This window comes from Trachemys scripta, chromosome 1 (assembly GCF_013100865.1).
Source record: "Trachemys scripta elegans isolate TJP31775 chromosome 1, CAS_Tse_1.0, whole genome shotgun sequence".
In the NCBI taxonomy this organism is placed as follows: Eukaryota; Metazoa; Chordata; order Testudines; family Emydidae; genus Trachemys; species Trachemys scripta.
The window spans coordinates 222,970,837-222,991,426 of record NC_048298.1 but is presented as its reverse complement, the minus strand read 5'-3'; the positions used below and the strand labels follow the sequence as shown (position 1 = coordinate 222,991,426).

Below are 20,590 nucleotides of genomic sequence, written 5' to 3'. Positions count from 1 at the left end.
GCTGTATCCTCACTCCAAACTACCATAGGATATTTCTACTAACTTTATATATTGCAGGAACATTCAGAGATACCAATCAAGATTAGGTCCCTATTGTGCTAGACACTGTGCAAACAGACTACTGCTGGGGGAATTCTGTGCCAAAACATTAAAAATTCTGCACACAGTGTTTTAAAATTCTGCAAAATTCAGCATATTTTATCAAAACAACAATATAATAGACTCGGGACTGCCTGCAGGAGTCCCAGCTGACGATGGTAGGCCTGGGTGGGAATGGGGGAGAGAAATTCTGTGTGGAAAAATAAAATTCTGCAGGGAACATGAATTCTGCATTGTGCAATGGTGCAGAATTCCAACAGGAAGAACATACAAAATTGCTGTCCTCACCTCACCTCACATTTTAAGACAAGTGATGTACAAAGAGGGGAGAGAGACAGGGACACATTTTAATGTACAAATTGCTTTTTTAATTATTAAAAAAATGTCACCTATCCTCATCTGCTCCTCAAACTCCAGTCACCATTAGCATTTCTAGTCTCACTTTAAAACTTTAGCTCCCGCAACCTCTCTAAAAGCAAAAAAGAGAATAATTCACCTGCTAACAGTAGCACAAGTTTGATTTCACCCCAGAGAGACCAGATGCATTAGCTCTGCCACACTTATTTTCCATCTGACTCAAAAAGTCCTGGCATCTCACCATGCTAATGAGCCAGCTGTAACACTTTAATGAATCATTTTTTCCCTGTTTGAAAACTTCTCTAGAGCAAACAGTATTGGTGTAAAAGCAAGAGACACTTATTTCAGCTGCAACCATCCATGATCAATTAGCGGTTGAATGTTTAAATTATGCTCTTTGACCTCAAATGTCTAATGCTTTTAAAGTAAATATTTGAGCCCATATGTCACTAGCAGACCTGGTTTCTGGAAAACCACATTTTGGTTCTGCTTATGGATTCAAGGAATTCCAGTCAGCCCCTGCACCTGATTTGGACTCATTGCTTTGCTCGCATCATATATATCAAAGGAAGCCAAGAAGTGGTCTAGTTTGATTGGAAGTGTGTAGAATTAGTACAGCAATGCTGAATTCTATTATGAGCTTTCTGAAAGAGGCAGATATGGATGGCAAACAAGTATAGATTAATGCTGACTTCAGCTGCATTCATGTGTGTACTCATTGGGAGCAGCCTGGCTATACATGTGATTTTACAAATCTGCAGCTAAAACAAAAATCCATCATTCAGACATTATGTATTTGCAATATTCCTAGAGGACTTGAGGTCCATAAATCAATTTAAAATAACAGTGAAAATCATTATGCTATGAAAGGTAGCAGATTAGTCTCCCATATGTGCTTTATTCACAGTAAAGGTATATTAAAGGCAGTAATGCAATTTTTTTTCCTATCTCACGTCTGTTCTGAGGAAGTTACTACTTGATGTGTGAACATGTAGGGCTTGTCTACATATTGTGGCAATGTAAACTGAAGGGGCATAAATTGTAGAGTGCTCTAAAGAGCTGCGCTGTAACAGCCCCAGGTGGATCCTGCGCACGTGCTTCAGAAGGTAGAATCATCTAATTTCACACATAAGGGAAATGCAATACAATGGGAACAGCTTGTAAACTTCATACTTTAAAGCAGGGGTGGGCAAAATACGGCCCACGGGCTGGATCCAGTACAACTAACATTTCTGTCCAGCCCACCAGGCTCTTTGGCTGCCCCCTTGTGTTCTCTCGGCTGCTAAAAGATCCATGGCACTGCAGGGCACTCAGGCAGGCTGCCTGCCTGCCGTGGCCCCATGCCACTCCCGGAAACAGCTGGCTACTGCTGGCATGGCTCTGCGCGCCCCTGGCAGTGGGGGGAGGCAGCTCTGCATGCGCTGTCCCTTCCCCCAGCACCATTTTCACAGCTCCCATTGGCCAGAAACCAGCCAATGGGAGCTGAGAGTACAGGCATCACTCGGAGACCCGCTCCTCCCCCCAAGGGGCATGCAGATATGCACCAGCAGCAGCTGGCCGCAGCCAGCTCTGGGAGCGGCATGAGGCCACGGCATGCAGGCAGCCTACCTGAACCCTGCTGCGCCGCCGGCTGGGAGCCACCTGTGGTAACTACCTCCCGGCCAGAGCCTGCACCTCGCACCCCCTCCAGCATCCCAGCCCGGAGCCCCCTTCCTGCACTCAAACTCCCTCCCAGACACCGTACCCCCTCCATTAATATAGTAAAAATGTGCGTCCCGAAACCCCAACCAGGCAGAAACCTTGAGCCCATGAGCAGAGTTGAGGGGGCACAAGGGTGTTGGGCCCCTGAACTGCGGTGTCTTACCCAGAGTGGGGCCGTCCTGGGGGCAGCTCCACCCTCCCACACACCTCCTCTCCCCCAGTTCCCCACCCCTCACCCCACCCCACCGGCCAGGTCCTAGACAGGAAGTTAGAGCCAGGTGGTGCGGAGCAGCTGCTCCTCTGGCTGGTGGTGCCATGTAGTGGGCAGCCGTGGCATTCCCCCATCTGCTGCTGGTACCCAGTGTTGTGGCTGCTCCTCAGTTCCCAGCCCCCTTTGACTGCTCACGCAGCCGCTCAGAGGTGCCAGCAGAGCCCTCGGGGAGCAGCCACCAGCACACAGCCCCAGACATGTGGGTGGCCTGCTGAGGTGAGTCGGGCGTGGAGGTGGCACTCCCTCCCTGGACACTGCTGTGCAGAGCTGGCCACAGCCCTGCCAGCCCTTGCTGCTCCTCCCCTCTCCCCAATAGAAGTCAAACTACACCTATGCCTAACAGTTTCCACCCCTGGCCAGGAGCCCCGAGTCCCCTCCTCGCCACTGCACCCTGGAAATTTTCTAGCATGTTGAGGGGGGCTTCAGAAAGAAAAAGGTTGAGAACTCCTGACTTAAAGGACACTATTTAAGCCAATTTAAAGTTCGTTGTTACTGAATATCTGGTCCAAAAAATAACCACACCCAAGAAAAAGTGAAGGCAGAAGGAAGACTTACAATCTGATCAGAAATGGGTGATTGACCTCTTTCAAGACTGACTTCTCATTGTGTACATGTTGTTCTTGTTTTAGCCGAATGACATCTGGAATGCTCATTACTTTCAGGGCAAAGTAACGTTTGGCCATTTTTTCTTTCACCAGATGAACCCGCCCAAAAGTACCTGTGCCTGAAAATTAAAGAACAAAAGGTCAAATGAACCAATCTTTTCTATAATTGTACATATAAAATGCAAAAATGCAATAAGTTTGTCAAAGTAACAGTTCCTGCCCACTGAAGCGGGGTAACTGAATTCCAACTTCTCATCAGTATTTTTTACTCTCCCCCCCTCCCGCCACACACACACACACACACACACACACACACAGATTTAATGACATCTTCACAGCAATTTCTTATCAATATTTTGTTGCAAAATCCCATTGAGGTCCCTTCCAGACCTACACTTCTATGATTCTTCAAAAATTATAAATGTTTTTAGATAAAGGTCATCAAGTAAAGGTGAATATGACAGTCCATATTTTTCTTGGTTTCTCCCTTTCAGCACATTACATTTTAGCACATTAGAAAAGTATATACAATGAAATATGTTTTACACAAACAAAATGGGGGCGGGGGGGAAGAGGAGACAATGAAATCTCAAAACATTGGCAGAATTGCAGAGTGCAGGTAAAACATAAAACATGGTCAAACAACAGATTTGATTAGGGTTACCATACGTCCGGATTTTCCAGGACATGTCCGGCTTTTTGGTTGTTAAATGGCCGTCTGGGAGGAATTTTTAAACATCTAAAAACGTCCAGGTTTTTCGATATTTAAAAATCCCTCCTGGCCGGCCGGCATATGGACGTATGGTAATCCTGCCAGAGCAAGCCTCTGAGCGCCCATCCCAGGGACTGCAGGGCTCGGAGAGGTTCTTCGCCGAGGAGCCACTAGGGGTTCTGTTGAGCTCAGCACCACACTCACAGCTGGGCGCTCCTTGAGCCCAGACCCAACCAGTGCCCCCCGGCGCCAGCCCTGGGTGGCGAGTGCCAAGGCCCTGACACGCTGCCCTGCTCGAGCTGCAGCCGCGCCGGGGAGTGTCCAAGGGCTGAAGGCAGCGCTGGAGCTGATGGGACTGCCGGAGCACAAGTCGGAGCCGGCCCCGCCCCGGGCTGAGCGGGGAGTTGTCCCGGGAGAAGTTTCCCTGGGCGCCCAAGCCCGTAACCTCCCTCCATGCGGCGCCGCCAGCACGGGCGGCCTCGGGCTCCCGGCTTTCTGCTGGCTGGAGCGGAGCCTGCAGGGAAACTTCTCCCGGGACATCTCCCGCCGGCTCCGACTCATCCTCCGGCAGCTCCAGTGCTGCCTGCAGCCCTCGGACACTCTCCGGCGCGGCTGCAGCTCGGGCAGGGCAGCGCGGCCGAGCCCTCACAAAGGAGGCTGCCTGGCGTTGGGGTGGGAAACAGGGGGGTTTCCTTCCCTCCCCTCCCCTCTGGCTGCTGCATCATGCCCGCCAAAACTGCAAGCAGGACAAGGGAGCCTCCCGCAGCCACAGCAGGAGGGAGGGAAATTCCCGGAGTGGCGGACCCTGTAGCCCCTCGGGCCAGGTGCAGCTCCACAGCTGGAGTGGGAGGGGTTGCACCAGTCACTTGGGGGGGGAGGGGCTTCCACTCCCTGGTACCCCACACAAGTTAAGAGCAACTCTCCCCTCCCCCCTTCAGTGAAGCAAGGGCAGGGGGTAAATTTAAAACTAGATCCTGGCACATCTTGTGCGGTGTGGGACCAACCCTCTGTCCCTCCGCTGTCTGGACAGAGAACATGGTGGGGGCAGTTAGGGTGGGGGGGTCTCAGGAGGGGGCAGTCAGGGGACAAGGAGTGGGGGGGATGGGAGTTCTGAGGGGGGCAGTCAGGGGGTGGGAAGTGGGAGGGAGTGGATAGAGGTGGGGCTAGGGTGGGGCTTCCCCCATCCTCTCTTTTGATTGTTGAAATATAGTAACCCTAGATTTGATACTAAATTGTTTGTGGTCTTGTGTCTCCATACCACACAAAAAAAGGCCAATTTTTCAGTGGCATGCCCTCTTTTGCAGATCGTGTATGTTAGGAATGAGGAGGAAAGACTCCTGTAGAAACACCCCCCCACCACCACCACCACACACACACACGGCTGCACTTCAGTCATGCATTTACCTCTATTTTTTATTTAATGTATACCTTACATGATGTCCTTATTAAAATTGATATTATAAAAGTAAATCCATCATGAAGTGATTCACATCTACAAATCTTTTTGCCATTACACACTTCAAATATACCTTTCATCAACAGAGTATCACTACACCATTCTTAAAAAAATTATAAGCTTAAAAACAATGCATGTAGATTAAGAACTTTAGTTTGCTTAGGAGAGGAAGCAAATTCCTATACAATACTTGTGCTTGCATTGTCTGTTCACCCATTTTACAGCACTGACTAAAGTTAATTGAGGATCTAAGTGAAATCACAAGTAAATAGCTTAACATCACAAATTAGTTTAAAGAAATCAAGTTAAAAGGTAAAAGCATTTGTAAAAATATTCAGTCACGTGCCAATCTTGCAAACCTCTCTCCATAACTCCAATCTCCCTTTGACAAATTATAGTTATGGGAGAAATTAAGAGAGAATAAGGCAAAATGACCAAAGTTAACACTTCAAACTAGAGTACTAAAATTAGTAATGACAAAATTCATTTTTCCCAAAGCTGCCTCAAACCAAAGAAAGTTCATACTATCTGTCAAATTTATTAATTTTTTATTAATGTTTATACACTGTACCAAATTTGAAAAGGCCATGCTTTTGCATGGACACAACTTTAGATAAGACTATAGTTAGAATTCAAGGATTTGATTTTTTGTTGACAAGCATCCATTATACCATATATGCACAAATTGATGATTAAATATCTCCATTGATAACTGAAATGCAGAGATGGAGAAAGTAAAAAAGACACTGCTTGAAAACTTATTAGAATTTGATTTAAGGCTATTTACTTTGGGGAAAGTAGGAACCTATACAAGAAGGATGGACTCCACCTAAACCAAAATGGAAACAGATGGCTTGTATGTAAAATTAAAAAGGTTGCAGAGGATCTAAGGGCTGATGGAAGGCAGAAAGGTGAGTAGGAAGCACACGATTTGGGGGAAGACATCCCTTAGGGATGAGTTAATTATAGACTAGTGAAGAAGTTAGGAAAGACATTCATAAACTACAGGTAGGAGCTAGTGAGAAACAGTCAAACGTAAAAGAGTCCCATTTAAATAGTACATATAAAGGCAAGCAACTGAACATTGACAAAATACAACTGCCACAAGTCTAAATACTAAGAGGATAAACTAGCGTGCCTGGCATTAAATGAGGATATTGATATAACAGGCATCAAGGAAACTTGGTAGAATGAGGATAATCAATGGAACTCACTAATACCAGAGTACAAAATATACAGGAATTAGAGGAGGTTGTGCCGGTGGGGTGAGAGATACTACATGTGAAAGAAGGCAGAGTGAAAGTAAAAATCTTAAATGAATCAAACTATACCATAGAATCTATGGATGGAAATTCCATGCTTGAACAATAAGAGTATAGCAGTAGAAATATATTACCAAGCACCTGACCAGGGTGGTGATTGTGAAATGCTCAGGGAGACTAGAGAGACTACAAAGGCTGAAAATGCAATAATAATGGGGGATTTCAACTATCCTCATAGTGACTTGGTATGTGTCACCTCAAGAATGGATGCAGAGATAAAGTTTTTAGACTGCTTCTTAGAGCAGCTTGTCCTGGAACTCACAAGGGCAGAGGCAATTCTTGATTAAGTCCTAATGGAAGGCAGGATCTGGTACATTTACATCTTGTAAGTGAACTGTTCAGTAATAGCCATCATAATATAATAAATTTAACATCCTTGTAGGGGGTAAAATGGCAAACACACACACAAAAAAACCCATCATAGTAGCACTTAACGTCAAAAGGGGAACTAGGCAAAAGTGAGGAAGCTAGTTAAACAGACATTAAAAGGAACAGTCACGGGGGTGAAAAGCCTGCAAACTGCCTGGAGACTATTTTAAAACACCATAATACAGACTCAAACTAAATGTAACCTCCCAACCAAAAACAGTAGAAAGACCAAAATACCTTACCACGGCTAAACAGCAGAGTAAAAAGGTGGTTAGAGGCAAAAAGGCATTCTTTTAAAAATAGAAATCAAATCCTAGTGAGGAAAATAGAAAGGAGCATAAACTCTGGCAAGTCAAGTGTAAAAGTATACTAAGGCAGGCCAAGGGAGAATCTGAATAGCGACTAGCTAAGGACACTAAAACATAAGAGAGCAAAAAACAACCCACGGGGATGGATCATTCAAAATTGATGTGCTCTGTTCATTTCCTCTGAAGCCTCACTAGTCACTGCCAGAAGACAGGATACTGAGATAGATGGACCATTAATATGACCCAGTATGACCGTTCTTATGTTCATGTGATGTTGACAAAGTTTTGTAACTGTTCAAACTTTCAAATCTCACTGTCACTAAATAATTATTGTCCAACCCTCCCCATTGTCTGCATGATTTCTTGCAACCTAGCCTAGCTACAGTTAATAGACACAAAGCCTAGCTACAGTTAATAGACACAAATTCCAAGACCAGAAGGGACCATTGATCATTTAGTCTGATCTCCTGTGTAACACAGGTCATAAATCTTCCTTGATATAATTTTTAGAGCATGTCTTTTAGAAAAAAACTCAATCTTTATTTTAAAATTGTCTGTGATGGAGAATCCACAATAACCCTTGGTAAATTGTTCCAATGGTTAATTATTCTCACCATTAAAAAGTTGCACCTTATCTCCAGTCTGAATTTGTCTAACATCAACTTCAAGCCATTGGATCATGTTTACCTATCTCGGTTAGACTGAAGACCCCATTATTAAATATTTGTTCCCCATGCAGATATTTATACACTAATCAAGACACACCTTAGCTAGGGTTACCATATTTAAAAAATAAAAAAAAGAGGACACTCCACAGGGCCCTGCCCCCCCCCTTTCCCACCCCGAGCCCCGCCCCAACTTCGCCCCTTACCTAAAGTCCCCGCCCTAACTCCCCCTCCTCCCTCCCAGCCATGCAAAAAGGGCTGCCCGAGCGCTACCGGCTTCACCGTTTGCCGGGCAGCCCCCAGACCCTGCGCCCCTGGCCAGCACTTCCCCAGCGCAGCTGGAGCCCGGGAGGGGAAGCGCCCAGCCGGGGGTGCAGGGTCTGGAGGCTGCCCGGCAAACCGTGAAGCCGGTAGCACTCGGGCTTTGGGCAGCCCCCATGCCTGGGGACCCTGCGCCCCCGGCTGCTCTGCTCCTCCCCTGACTCTTCGGCTCTGTTTAAGAGCCGAGCTGCCCGAGGGCTACTGGCTTCGGGCAGCCCCCTTGCCTCCAGACCCTGCACCGCCGGAGCAGAGCAGCTGGAGCCCGGGAGGGGAAATGCCCGGCCGGCAGCTCAGGGTCCGGAGGCATGGGGGCTGCCCGAAGCTTAACCAGAGCCGAAGAGTCAGGGGAGGAGCAGAGCAGCCGCAGGAGGGGAAGTGCCCGGCCGGTATTTTCCCGGACATGTTCGGCTTTTTGGCAATTCCCCCCAAGATGGGGGTTTGATTGCCGAAAAGCTGGACATGATTGGGAAAAACCGGACGTATGGTAACCCTACCTTAGCCTTCTCTTTGTTAAGCTAAATAGACTGAACTATCATTATAGTGAATGTTTTCTAATCATTTACTCATTCTTTCACAAGTTGATAGAAAATGGCTAATTGTGTGATGAACTAAATGCATGTTTTGTGCATGCACCAAAAGGAAGCTCATTTATATATGTCAGTGCTATCAGCAAGTTGAGCTGAACTCACACAACATTGATCTCTCATGAATGGCCCACACTTGAAGACAGTTGCCTACAAATGCCAAGGAGCCTTTATGGGGTAAGAACTGAGTTGTCTGGGCAGCTTACCAGCAACAAATGATAAAATAAAATGCAGAATCCTTTGGCCTTTTGTTTGAGCTAGATGCTCCAGTTTACCTTCCACACTACAGATGCAAGTAATTTTTACAAATAATCAAGTTTTTCTGTGTGTTTACATGCTTAACATATTTTCCTGTTTCATTTAGCTATTTTTTTTCAAGTGTTTCTAACTGAGAACAATAGAGACAAGGCATTTGCTAAAACAAGCAACAATCTGTAAAGTAGTCAGTTTGTTTTTAAAATTATCTTCAAGAACATGAAGTGCAAATCACTAACCCAGTTTATAGGAGCACCATATGGGAGTTCAGCTGTACTCAGATACAAGTTTCAGAAATATGCAGACAAATTTTGTAGCAGAGTAAACCCATGAAAGGCTTTTGTGTCCAAACACAAAAGATTTTAACAAAACAATTTGTGGTCACACCTAGCCTGAGTTACAGTGCTTTCATTTAACCACCAAAACTGTAAACAGAGCTCAGAGAAGGCTTAGTAACATATTACAATATGTCACTAACTTACCCTGGGAAATTTATCATGTGATTAAATCCCTTAATGCGGTCACATTACATGACTATACCTGTAAACAACCTTGTTTTCAGGTGGGCTTATGCAGTAAAATATGATTCTAATCAAAGCATCATCATGCCCAACATATTTGAAGTATTAATGATCTGTGTAGTATTAGATACTTAGACAAATCTAAAAGCAATGTTATTTTTTTTTAAATGTAGCAGCATGTAGTTTTAAATAGCTGCATTGGGAGCTAAAAGAGACACCAAAACTAAAGTTACAAATGCTCAGTGAACTGTTGACCAAAAGTTGTCATATTATGTTTCTAAATTAGGTCAGTGACAACTAGAAAAAGCTATTAGAAATTAATCTGAGACAGACATTTACATTTCCAAATATGAACTCAGTATAAATAAATAAAAAATAGCATCAACACAATACAAGTGAAAGCTATTGTGTGTGTTTTAAGTTACCAAATGAACACAAATTTTTCTAAGAGAAGGGAAGGAAACTTGTTTCTAGGACCTGCTGCATTTCTGATCTCATGTTTCACAAAATTGTCATAGTTACTGTGTTGAATATTTTATTTTGGATTGTATGATTTTCCATACTCCTGCTAGTTTAACTTTACATATGATGGGACTCTCAAAACAAATCAATCAGCTTCAAGACATGGTCTCATGGACTCATTCGGTAATAATCTCACTCAGGTAGCGTTGCCTCAGTTGTAAAGACTGGCAGGTTATTTCAGACCTGTGGCAAATAGTGGCAGAGGGGGGAAAAAAAAAAAAGGAGACGCACTCACAGACAGGCAAGAAAGTACAACCTCCCTAACCAGTTTTATTGTTCGACAAATTATCTCAATCAAGGTCTTCTTTGTGTAAACTAATACATAAGCTTTTGCAAGAAAGAAGTTATGATCCAATCAATGATCCTTCCTCTCTACTCAATCAGGGAAACATCTAATGTTTGTTTTTTGCAAAGCAGAAGTCTTTTTTTTTTTTTTTTAAATGGTATTAATTTTCTTCTATTAGAATTTCACCAATTATGTTCAAGGCTTCTCTCTCAGAAAATACCAAAGAAAGTAAGACTGCCTAAGACAACTGCCAATGACAAATGGAAGCACACAAACCTTCCAGGACTTGTGATGAATATGCTGTTCTGGATACCCCAAACAAAAATATTCACTGTTTTGAATTTGAACTGAAGTTTTAGTTGCACATTTTAGATTATCCAACATTCCTTACATCAATTTGCTTTTTTCCTAATCATTTTGCAGTCAAGAGCAATGATCTTAATGAAATTTCATGTAATAAGCAGTAAATATTTAGTATTCAGCAAACACATTGCTATACATAGTACAGTGTGCATGTACAAAGTGAATGCATACTTGCATGATATAGCTTAAAAGCATTGCTCAAGTCCTGTGCTTTCAATTTTAGTTCATATGTTGGCCTCTCCACTATAGGGTACTGAAGGTCTTCCCCTCTAATTATCAAGACTTTTTGTAAGCATTAATTTCTCCATAACATGGTATTAAACATGAGAATTAATGCTGATTTTTAAAATAGTCCTCATACAAATTGCACTCAACACAGACATATGAAACACTCTGGCTTGACTACGGATTGCCAGGCCACCCTCTCAACCCTCTCCAGGCCATCCAGGACTAGAAGACCCCCACCCCAACTGTAGAGAGCAGAGATGTACTGTAAAGAAAGTCTCCTTCAGGCTTATTCAGCCAAGGAAGATTAATGTAATATGCGGGAGGGAAGGAAAGTGCTGTCACCAATGATAATTTTTTAAACGATTGTTAGTCTCTTGTGCATATGTTATTGAGAAAGACTATTGTTTAATTGGTGCATGTGCACATGCATTTTATTCTATATTTTCCTACTTACAGCATTCTTCAGGAGACATGACAAAGTGTATACACAAGGATGATATACAAGTATTTGTTATTAAAGCTCAAACTTTTCATACTGTTTGCCTTGTTAACTCTTTTCACTCCTGTATTGACTGCACCAGGGGTGGCCAACCTGTGGCTCTGGAGCCACATGTGGCTCTTCAGAAGTTAATATGTGGCTCCTTGTATAGGCACCAACTCTGGGGCTGGAGCTACAGGTGCCAACTTTCCAGTGTGCGGGGGGTGCTCACCGCTCAACCCCTGGCTCTGCCACAGGCCCTGCCCCCACTCCACCCCTTTCCACTCCCTCCTCTGAGCCTGCAGTGTCCTTGCTCTCCACCCCTCTCCCCCAGCCTCCTGCACGCCACAAAACAGCTGATCGGGAGGTGCAGGGAGGGAGGGGGAGGCGCTGATCAGCAGGGCTGCCAGTGGGTGGGAGGAGCTGATGAGGGGCTGCTGACTTATTACTGTGGCTCTTTGGCAATGTACATTAGTGAATTCTGGCTCAGGTTGGCCACCTCTGGACTACACAGTTAAATCTGATCACACTCCTAACTCGTTCTTCCAAAGTCAAGTGTCATTTAGTTGTTGCTTAGCATAAGCTAAACAGGAGAGATAAAATTATGGTTGCAAATAATTCTCTTGTAAGTACATTTTGGCATTGTAATATTTACTTTGAGAGAAAATTCTGGCCGTAGCTTCATGGGTGCCGAGAATCCTAAGAGCTGAACCACCCAGGCTGAGCTGCACAGAAGAGAGGTAGTGGGTGGGATCGAGAGGGGACTGTGCATGTTATGCTTATACCCCATGCATCAGGGAGAAACTGCACAGGCTCTCACTGCAGCAGAACACAGGAGTTGGGACCAGACTGCCAACACATTGACTGGCTCTTGCTCTCCAGTACATTCTTGGAAGCTACTGGAGGGTCTCTCTTGCTTCCATGGGAAGGATTATTCACCCCTTTCCGTTATCACCTTGGTGTCCAGCTACCCGGGCTGGTCACAGGTAAGTAGACTTGTCCCTTGGCAATGTGTGCTTTACGTACTACTTTGATAAGTACATAGTTAGGATTGCTTTAAAATAATGAACACTGGTCCTGTCCATAAGTGCATTCACTTAGATTATAGAAGCAGCAAAGAGTCCTGTGGCACCCACTTCACCCACGCAAGCTCATGCTCCTATAAGTCTGTTAGTCTATAAGGTGCCACAGGACCCTCTGCTGCTTTTACAGATGCAGACTAACACGGCTACCCCTTTGATACTAGATTATACAGTATCTGGAGATCTGTAGCCAATATCATTAAAATACTATATTTAGTTTGTACAGAACAACTTTAGTAGTCCCAAATACTGTTCTGGATGAATCTTGGGAATGTTACAATGAAGCAATAATGTTGCTTCAGCAGGATAGTGACTATGCATGTACGTTGCTTGGTTACTGCAACTAAGTGTTGCATTTTTAGAATAAACAAAGGAGTTTATATATCATAAAAATGGTACTTAACTGAACAGTTTTTCTTAGAAGTTCCCCTCCTTTTTGAACAAAAACACTCACCCATCAAAATAACGTATGGTAAATGAAGATTCGTGTAAGCAGTGAAGTGTGTTTCTTCAGGGAGTAAAGAGAATTTCTGCTGTTTGGGAAGTCGGGCAAGACAATTCCAGATTTTCAGAGCTGAAAGGGCAAATATGTGTACTCTAAGTACAGAAAATGCTAACCATTAATCCATTATCATCTGTTTCCATGAGAAGAACACACTCCTGGAGCCTTCTGCAAATTTAGTTAGATTGCAGAACTCTGAAGAATCTCAACTATTTCTTTGATCAGATAACCTTACTCTATTAGAATCCACAGTACGAGTGAGTCCACAGGAAGGCGTGTAGAAATACTAGGCCAGCTTGGCTGAAGTGTCATTGAAATTCAGGATAGAAAAGAATTATGCATACCCAATTGTACAAACTTCAAACCAGACTGCCTTGGCCCCAGCCAGAATTACCACATCGGGCTTCCGAATTTTGCCATCCTCAAAGCCTTGCTAAGAGAAAACAGTAAAGGAAGTGGGAGTATTTGTTTCTTCGTGCAATTTTATATAATTATAATGTAAAAAGTCTATATTACAGCTGTTGATCAGCCAAGATATTTGAGTGAACAGTTTCCTACATTAATAGTGAGGAAGCAGGAGATATGGTATTTCCAGGCAGGGTCATTGCCAGTAGTTTTTGCGTCCTCTCTCTGTTCATCAGAGTCAGTATTCGTTGGCATTCAGATCATGCTTTAAAAGTCCGGGAGCAGGAGCTTGTGGTGTTTAGATGCTGCATGTGATTATTAGAACTGGGAGCACTGGCTGTTGGGAGTCTGAAAGGACAGGAAACAGGAAGGAGGGGGGAGGAGTTGAGGAGGCTGAGTGAGAGTTACAGAGTGTGCAGCTACAGCTCGGTAAAGAGATTTCCACTGTAAATAAAGTTCTCTTGAAGTTTGTTAATACCTTGCCTGGGTGATACAACATTTTGGCGACAAGGATGGGCTCTTCTGCCTCTGAACCCACCTGCACCCTTTCTGTAAAGCCCAGGTGAGCCTCCAATTGCTTTTACTGTCTGGATCCAAACGTTTGAGACTTATTTGCTTGCAATCAGTGCTACAAAGATTTCTGAAGTAAGAAAGCGTGCTCTGCTAATCCACTGCCTTGGAGCAGAAGGGCAGCGTATATTTTATACTTTTCCCCTTGCAGATGATAAATATGAGATTGCACTCACTGCATTAAAGAACTTTTTTGTGCCAAAAGTGAATGTAGTAGCTAATCGCTACAGATTTCGCCAGCGTGAGCAGAAACTAGGGGAGACTATAATGCAGTATATTGCTTCCCTGAGGAGTCTGATTGTAACTTGTGACTTTGGGAATATGGCAGATGAGATGATTAGAGACCAGCTCATTGAGAAAACATCCATACTTCATGTAAGAGAACACTTACTTCTAGAACCACAACTTACACTAGAAAAAGCAATAACCATTGCTACTCAGATTGAGTCAGCTACAGCTGAAGCCAAAATAATGAGCAAGAGTATAGGAGGCCCAGTCCAGGCTGTGACTCCTTTGCAGAAAAGTCCACTATCACTGCAAACAATTGCCAAAGGAAAACTAATGAAAAGCCACTGAATCAGCAAATGCAAATACAGTAAAAGCATGCTTTCGCTGTGGATCCCCACAACATCTTGCAAGCTACACAGGATGTCCAGCAAACGTAGCTCAGTGCAATCATTGCAAAAAGATTAGGCATTTTGCTAAAGTATGTCGCAGTAGCCAGTTCAATCAACAGGTGCATGCAGTTACAATACCAGATGTTACTGTGCTGAGTGTAGACAAAATCACTACTGCACATATTCCAGAATATGGAAAGTTCACTGTAAATGTTTCTGCCATACCCTCAGGCAAATCACACTCTATTCAGCTAATGTTGGACACTGGCGCAGCAGTATCTATACTACCTGATTCCATCTATTTGCGTTACTTTAAAGATGTGCCTCTTACTGAACCCAAACTTCACTTGGTGTGCTATTTGAAAAGCCATATTCCAGTACATGGCTGCCTGCCAGTAATAGTTACTTTTGGTGATTGCTGTGTAACTGCGGAGTTCTACATTGTTCACAAAGGCACTCCTATCCTTGGCAGAGATTTATTAGCTGCTTTAAATCTCAGGGTAGTTAATGGATGAATTGATGTTCCTCAGCAAAGCACTCTTGCAGTACACACACCAGTTTCAGCTGGGACCCAACTCCAGGTTGAGGAGAAACTTGACTGTGCTTATGGGTTTCTGCATGAAGTTAAAATGTGGAATAATGTGATGCCTGTACAACAGAAATTACGGCGCTTACCATTTTCAGTCAGGGAAGCTGTTTCAGAGGAACTTAGAAAACTTGTTCAAAAGGACATTATTGAAGAGATTAACTCCTCGGAATGGGTTTCACCTATAGTAGTGACGCAGAAGAAGGGTGGAGACATTCACCTTTGTGTGGACTTAAGGGAGCCAAATAAAGCTATTGTGATTGACAGCCATCCTCTTCCTCACAGAGTAGTAGTATTTGCAGAACTCCGTGGAGCAAAGATGTTTTCTACTCTTGATTTGCAGAGTGCATACCACCAGGTTATGTTGCATGAAGATTGCAGAGCCCTCACAGCATTTATTACATGAGGGACTATTTCGTTTAAAACGTGTTCCATATGGTCTCGCATCAGCCCCAAGTGCCTTCCAAAAAATGATGTCATTGATTCTGAAGCATCACATGGAGTTCAGTGCTATTTGGATGATATTATCATGTTTGGAAATACTACTGAGGAGCATGCAGTCTGTACTAAATTGCATCAGCAAAGCAGGCCTCAAGCGCAATAGGTCCAAATGCAAATTTAGACAAACTGAACTCTCCTTTCTGGGGCATACAATTTCACAGGCTGCACTAAAACCTGATCCAGATCATATCCTGGCAATTTCAAATGCTCCTCCTCCAACAGATTTGCAAACCTTACGTTGCTTCTTGGGTCTTACCTCCTGGTATGCAAAATTCATTCCCAATTATGCTTCTGTCATTGAACCGTTATGAGAATTACTACAGAGAAGTTCAACCTTAGTGTGGACAACGGGTGCACAAGCTAGTTTCGAAAGGGTGAAAGACTTGATTGTACATAGTCCAGTACTTGCACTATTCAGTCCCGCATTGCAATTGTAACTACTGATGCTTCTGATTATGGACTTGGGGCTGTCCTCACACAACTTCATGAGGACAACACTGAGGACTGTTGCATTTGCTTCAAGGACACTAAGTAATGCTGAGAGAAAATATTCTACAGTCAAAAAAGAAGCACTTGCTTGTGTCTGGACTACTGAAAAATGGAGAACTTACCTGTGGGGCCGCACATTCAAGTTGCGCACAGACCACAGCCCTTTGACAACATTGCTCACCACAAAAGGACTGGGAAGAGCAAGATATCGTATTGCTAGATGGTCTGCAAGACTACTCTCTTTCAATTACGAACTGAAATATAAGCCTGGAAACGAAAATGTGGTGGCTGATTGCCTTTCTTGCCTGCCTTTGCCTTCACCAGATGGTCCACCGGAGGATGAGAATGTTGTAGTTGCGCTTATTACAAGTGCTCTTACTGTGGTTACAAGAGAACAATTTCAAGCTGCTTGTTCAGCGTGTCCAATTCAACAAAAACTATGGGAATTTCTGACAAAGATGGCCCAGTAACCCTAAAAACCTTGACCCAGTTTTGCTGCCTTATTTTAGAGTTCGGGATGAACTTTCTTTGCTCATCAAGGAATTATCAAAACCAAACGACTACGGGATCTGTATTGGTGACCAGGGATGGACTCTCAAACTGAAGCACTCAAAATCCTGTGTCACTTGCCAACTGCACGATAAGACAGCAGTGAAGTGTAATCCTCCATTACAGCCTGTTCCTCTTCCTGAATCTGCATGGGAAAAAGTGGCGATTGACATTGTAGGACCCTTTGATACTGCTCCAATTGACTGTCGTTATGCCATCACTTTAATAGACCATTTCAACAAACAGCCTGAGGCAACGTTTACATCGCAAATTTCTTCTGCTACAGTAATTAAGTTCCTCTCTTCAGTTTTTAGCCGGGAAGGTAACCCCAAACAACTGGTTTCAGATCATGGTAGTCAATTTACTTCCCTGGAGTCTGAAACTTTTCTAGCAGAGAGGAACATTTTACACAGAAGGTCATCCCTATATTACCCTCAAGCCAATGGGGAAATCCAACGGTTTAACAGAAGTTTGAAAGAGTTTGCAAACTGGAAGGGCGATTGTGGATACCCTTCACTACTGATTTCTTGCAAGCATACCGGGTTACATGACATGCCACAACGCAAAGATCACCCGCAGAGTTACTGCATGGGAAACAGCTGAATACTAAACTGAACATTGCTGGATTCTTAAAGGCACGACCTGATGCCCCAAACAAGGATGATGTGAGAAAGACAGTTGAACAGAACCAAGCAAAGTCTAAGGCTTTCACAGACAAAGGGCGGGGTGCTAAGGAATCAAAGTTTGAGTGTGGTTCCTTTGTTAGAATATGAAAACCTGGAATCTTACGCAAAGGGGACCATAAATTCACAGCTCCTCTTAAAATCATAGATAAGAAGGGACCTTACACCTATCAACTTTCTGATAGGAGGGTATGGAATGCTTCTTATCTTGAACCTGCCTATGCACCAAGAGGAGATTATGCCAACACCCAGTCTGCATTGGATGACTTCACAGTAGAACCAACATAACAAGACATTGCACTGGAACCGGGGCTTGAGAGACGACCACCTGCCTGGACTAAAGACTATGTTATGTAGTATCTACAGTGTTTTCAGTGTAATATTCCTGCCAACAGTATAGTGTCTTGTTTCATATTTGTTCCTGTGGTTAGAACAATGTTTATTTTAATTTGGAAAGTTTCTTAAGAGAGGAGGGAATGTGGTGTTTAGATGCTGCATGTGATTATTAGAACTGGGAGCACTGGCTGTTGGGAGTCTGAAAGGACAGGAAACAGGAAGGATGGGGGAGGAGTTGAGGAGGCTGAATGAGAGTTACAGAGTGTGCAGCTACAGCTTGGTAAAGAGATTTCCACTGTAAATAAAGTTCTGTTGAAGTTTGTTAATATCTTGCCTGGTGATACAACAGAGGTTGAGTGTGGGTAAAAAAGAGCCATATTTTTGAGCTGCAAGGATTTGGGAGGTTCCATTTTTTGTACAAAAAAAACTGACCAGAAAAATTTTAGTTATTATGATTGTAAATTTTTCACAAGAGTTCCATGTAATCAAAAAGCCATCTTCAGTCAAAGTTCCAATGGAAATTTTTTCACCATCTGTTACGTTAAAACTTTTACTTGGCTTAGCCAAAAATCTCATGGAAGAACAAATGTTAACTACATTTGTGTTTTACATACGTATTTTTTTCACAGCAGCCCAAGCTTTGTTAGAACATAGTGCAGACAAACTACTGAAACAAAAGCAAACACTCTACATATATACATAAAACTTTGTCAAGGCAACTTCTGAGACATATAGAAAAATCAGGATTGTGGGTTTGTTTGTTTTAAGCATCAACCACTCCAATAGCTCCTCCTCCTCCATTATATCAAATATGAACTTCTTACAGCTATTCAGTGCCATGAAGATAGAGTATTACTCTAATCTTAGTTTACCTTGAGCTTTCTGATCTGACTCGTACTGTACCAAGTTGACCCTAATCTAACATTGACTTTGGTGGAGATACTCATACTACAGTAAACCAGAAGTATGATATTCAGACCCCCTGTGTCTTGCAAGTCCCTACCCCCTTTTCTTCTCTAATGGCACCTCAGAGCCCCATCTGTCCACTCATCAAGTTACCATCAGTACTTTCTCTCCCCACAAATCTCACTATACACTTTTTCTAAGCTGGTCTACAAAGTCATACCTCTCAAGATGCACTTTGTCAAGCTAGGACCAGTTCCAGAACCACATTCAAACACACCAAGAGATGATCTATTTACAGGACAATGAAAAACCTTCTTGGGGCAGCAGGGGGAAGAGAGGTCAGTTTAATAATAAGCAAATACCCAATAAAACCCTCCAAAAAAAAGAGCCTACAAATTCACAGAGTTAAAAAACAAAAACTTCCCGGAAAGTGGAGAGATGTTTCTCTTTAGAGAAGCAGCCACCTACCTGTTCCAACTACCATGACCGGGTCCAGCCCCTTCGGCTTCCTAGCCTCTCAATCCCTGAAGGAACTACTCTTCTGGATATCAAGCTCCCCCTACTCAGACAGACATTGCCTGTTTTTAAATATGGGAAATGAGGACAAGCAAGAGTCAAGACCTTGAGGGCTTCCATATCACAGAAGTCTACACAAAGCAAGTCAGAGACATGGGTTTTATTTATGGTTTTTAAAAAAGGTGTTCCCCACTGTGCTATGTGCTAGGCTTTGCAGAATAGCCACATGCACTATTAGTGTAACTCCACTCTACTGTTGGTTAACCCATTTGGATCAGAGGCAATGTCTTCTCACTGTGAAGTGCTGTCAAATCAATACATACTTTAAAAGAATAATTCTCTATGTTTTAAGTTCTGTATGAAAATGTATGCACGTGTGACATTCTGCACCTTCGGGGAGCACCCTGTAACCCCCATATTCCTCATTTTTATATAATCATGATCTTACCTATAAAGCATGCCTTATAAGGTGTCAGGGGAGAGGTCATGATCTGCTGTAATTCATTTTTCTATCCATATATGTATATCATTAATGCATATGAAGTTATGAGAATTGTGTTGTATGGTGGTCACTAAAACGTGCTGTAAGTTGGGGAATCAGCCAGATATTAGCTCCACAGAGGCAACAACAAGGAAAGTAGCCAACACCCAGGCGGGGTGTCAATCAACCCATCATCAACAACCACTGTCCAGCAAAGGAGATACAATGCAATGACTCATCTGCATGAGGCCACACCAGGGGAATTGCTCAACCTTGCCTAGAGACTCAGCAATGCACCCAGACATGCCTGGACTTGTGTTTTCTAAGCACATAGACTGAGGGTATAAAACTGAACACAAGGGTCCCATGCTGGGCCTTTCTTCTTCACCCACCTACACTGCAAGCACAAGGACACTCTGAAGACCCCAACTGAGGGGCCTGGCCCAAATGTCAAAGGTGAGATCTGTATAGTATGGACTGCAATATCCAGTGGGGTAAGAAAAAACTGCTTAATCTAGATATTGCCCAGTCTAAGAGGGTTGAGACTTTAAACTGCATGGTTATATTTTCCTTTCTTTTGGTAACTAACTGACTTTTTGCCTATCACTTGATATCACTTAAATTCTACCTTTTGTAGTCAAATTGGTTTAATCTTTTATCTCTATCAGTGAATTTGTATGAAGTGTGTGACAAATCTGCTCAGGTTTTGCAATGGCTGGTATATGTCCACTTTGCATTGATGAAATGGTGAACCAATTAATAAATCTGCATTGCTCATCTTGAGCAATACAAGACGGTATAATTCCTGAGGTACAGTGCTGGGAACTGGAGGGATTTAGCTCTGGTGCCTTTCTCTGTGTGATTCGTGAGTGTCTCTGGGAGCATTCATGCAATCTAGCTGGGTGTTGGGTCTCTATATGCTGTTATCACTCAGCACAACCGCA

At 43.4% G+C, this 20,590-nt stretch overlaps 1 protein-coding gene across 2 annotated transcripts in view; it reads right to left on the bottom strand.

The window, feature by feature from the left end:
* The window catches only part of PRKX (protein kinase X-linked), a 128,706-nt gene that overhangs the window by 59,342 nt on the left and 48,774 nt on the right, over positions 1-20,590 (bottom strand). Inside the window, exons 1-2 of one of the 2 annotated variants that reach the window (XM_034757461.1) lie at positions 19,118-19,193; positions 2,984-3,152 (exon numbers count right to left, since the gene is read on the bottom strand). In XM_034757461.1, coding sequence (XP_034613352.1) covers positions 2,984-3,152; positions 19,118-19,133 — 185 coding nt within the window. In that variant the 5' untranslated portion in view covers positions 19,134-19,193. Of the gene's footprint in view, positions 1-2,983; positions 3,153-19,117; positions 19,194-20,590 lie in introns of those variants that run through there. The other variant, XM_034757450.1, reaches the window with a different exon arrangement.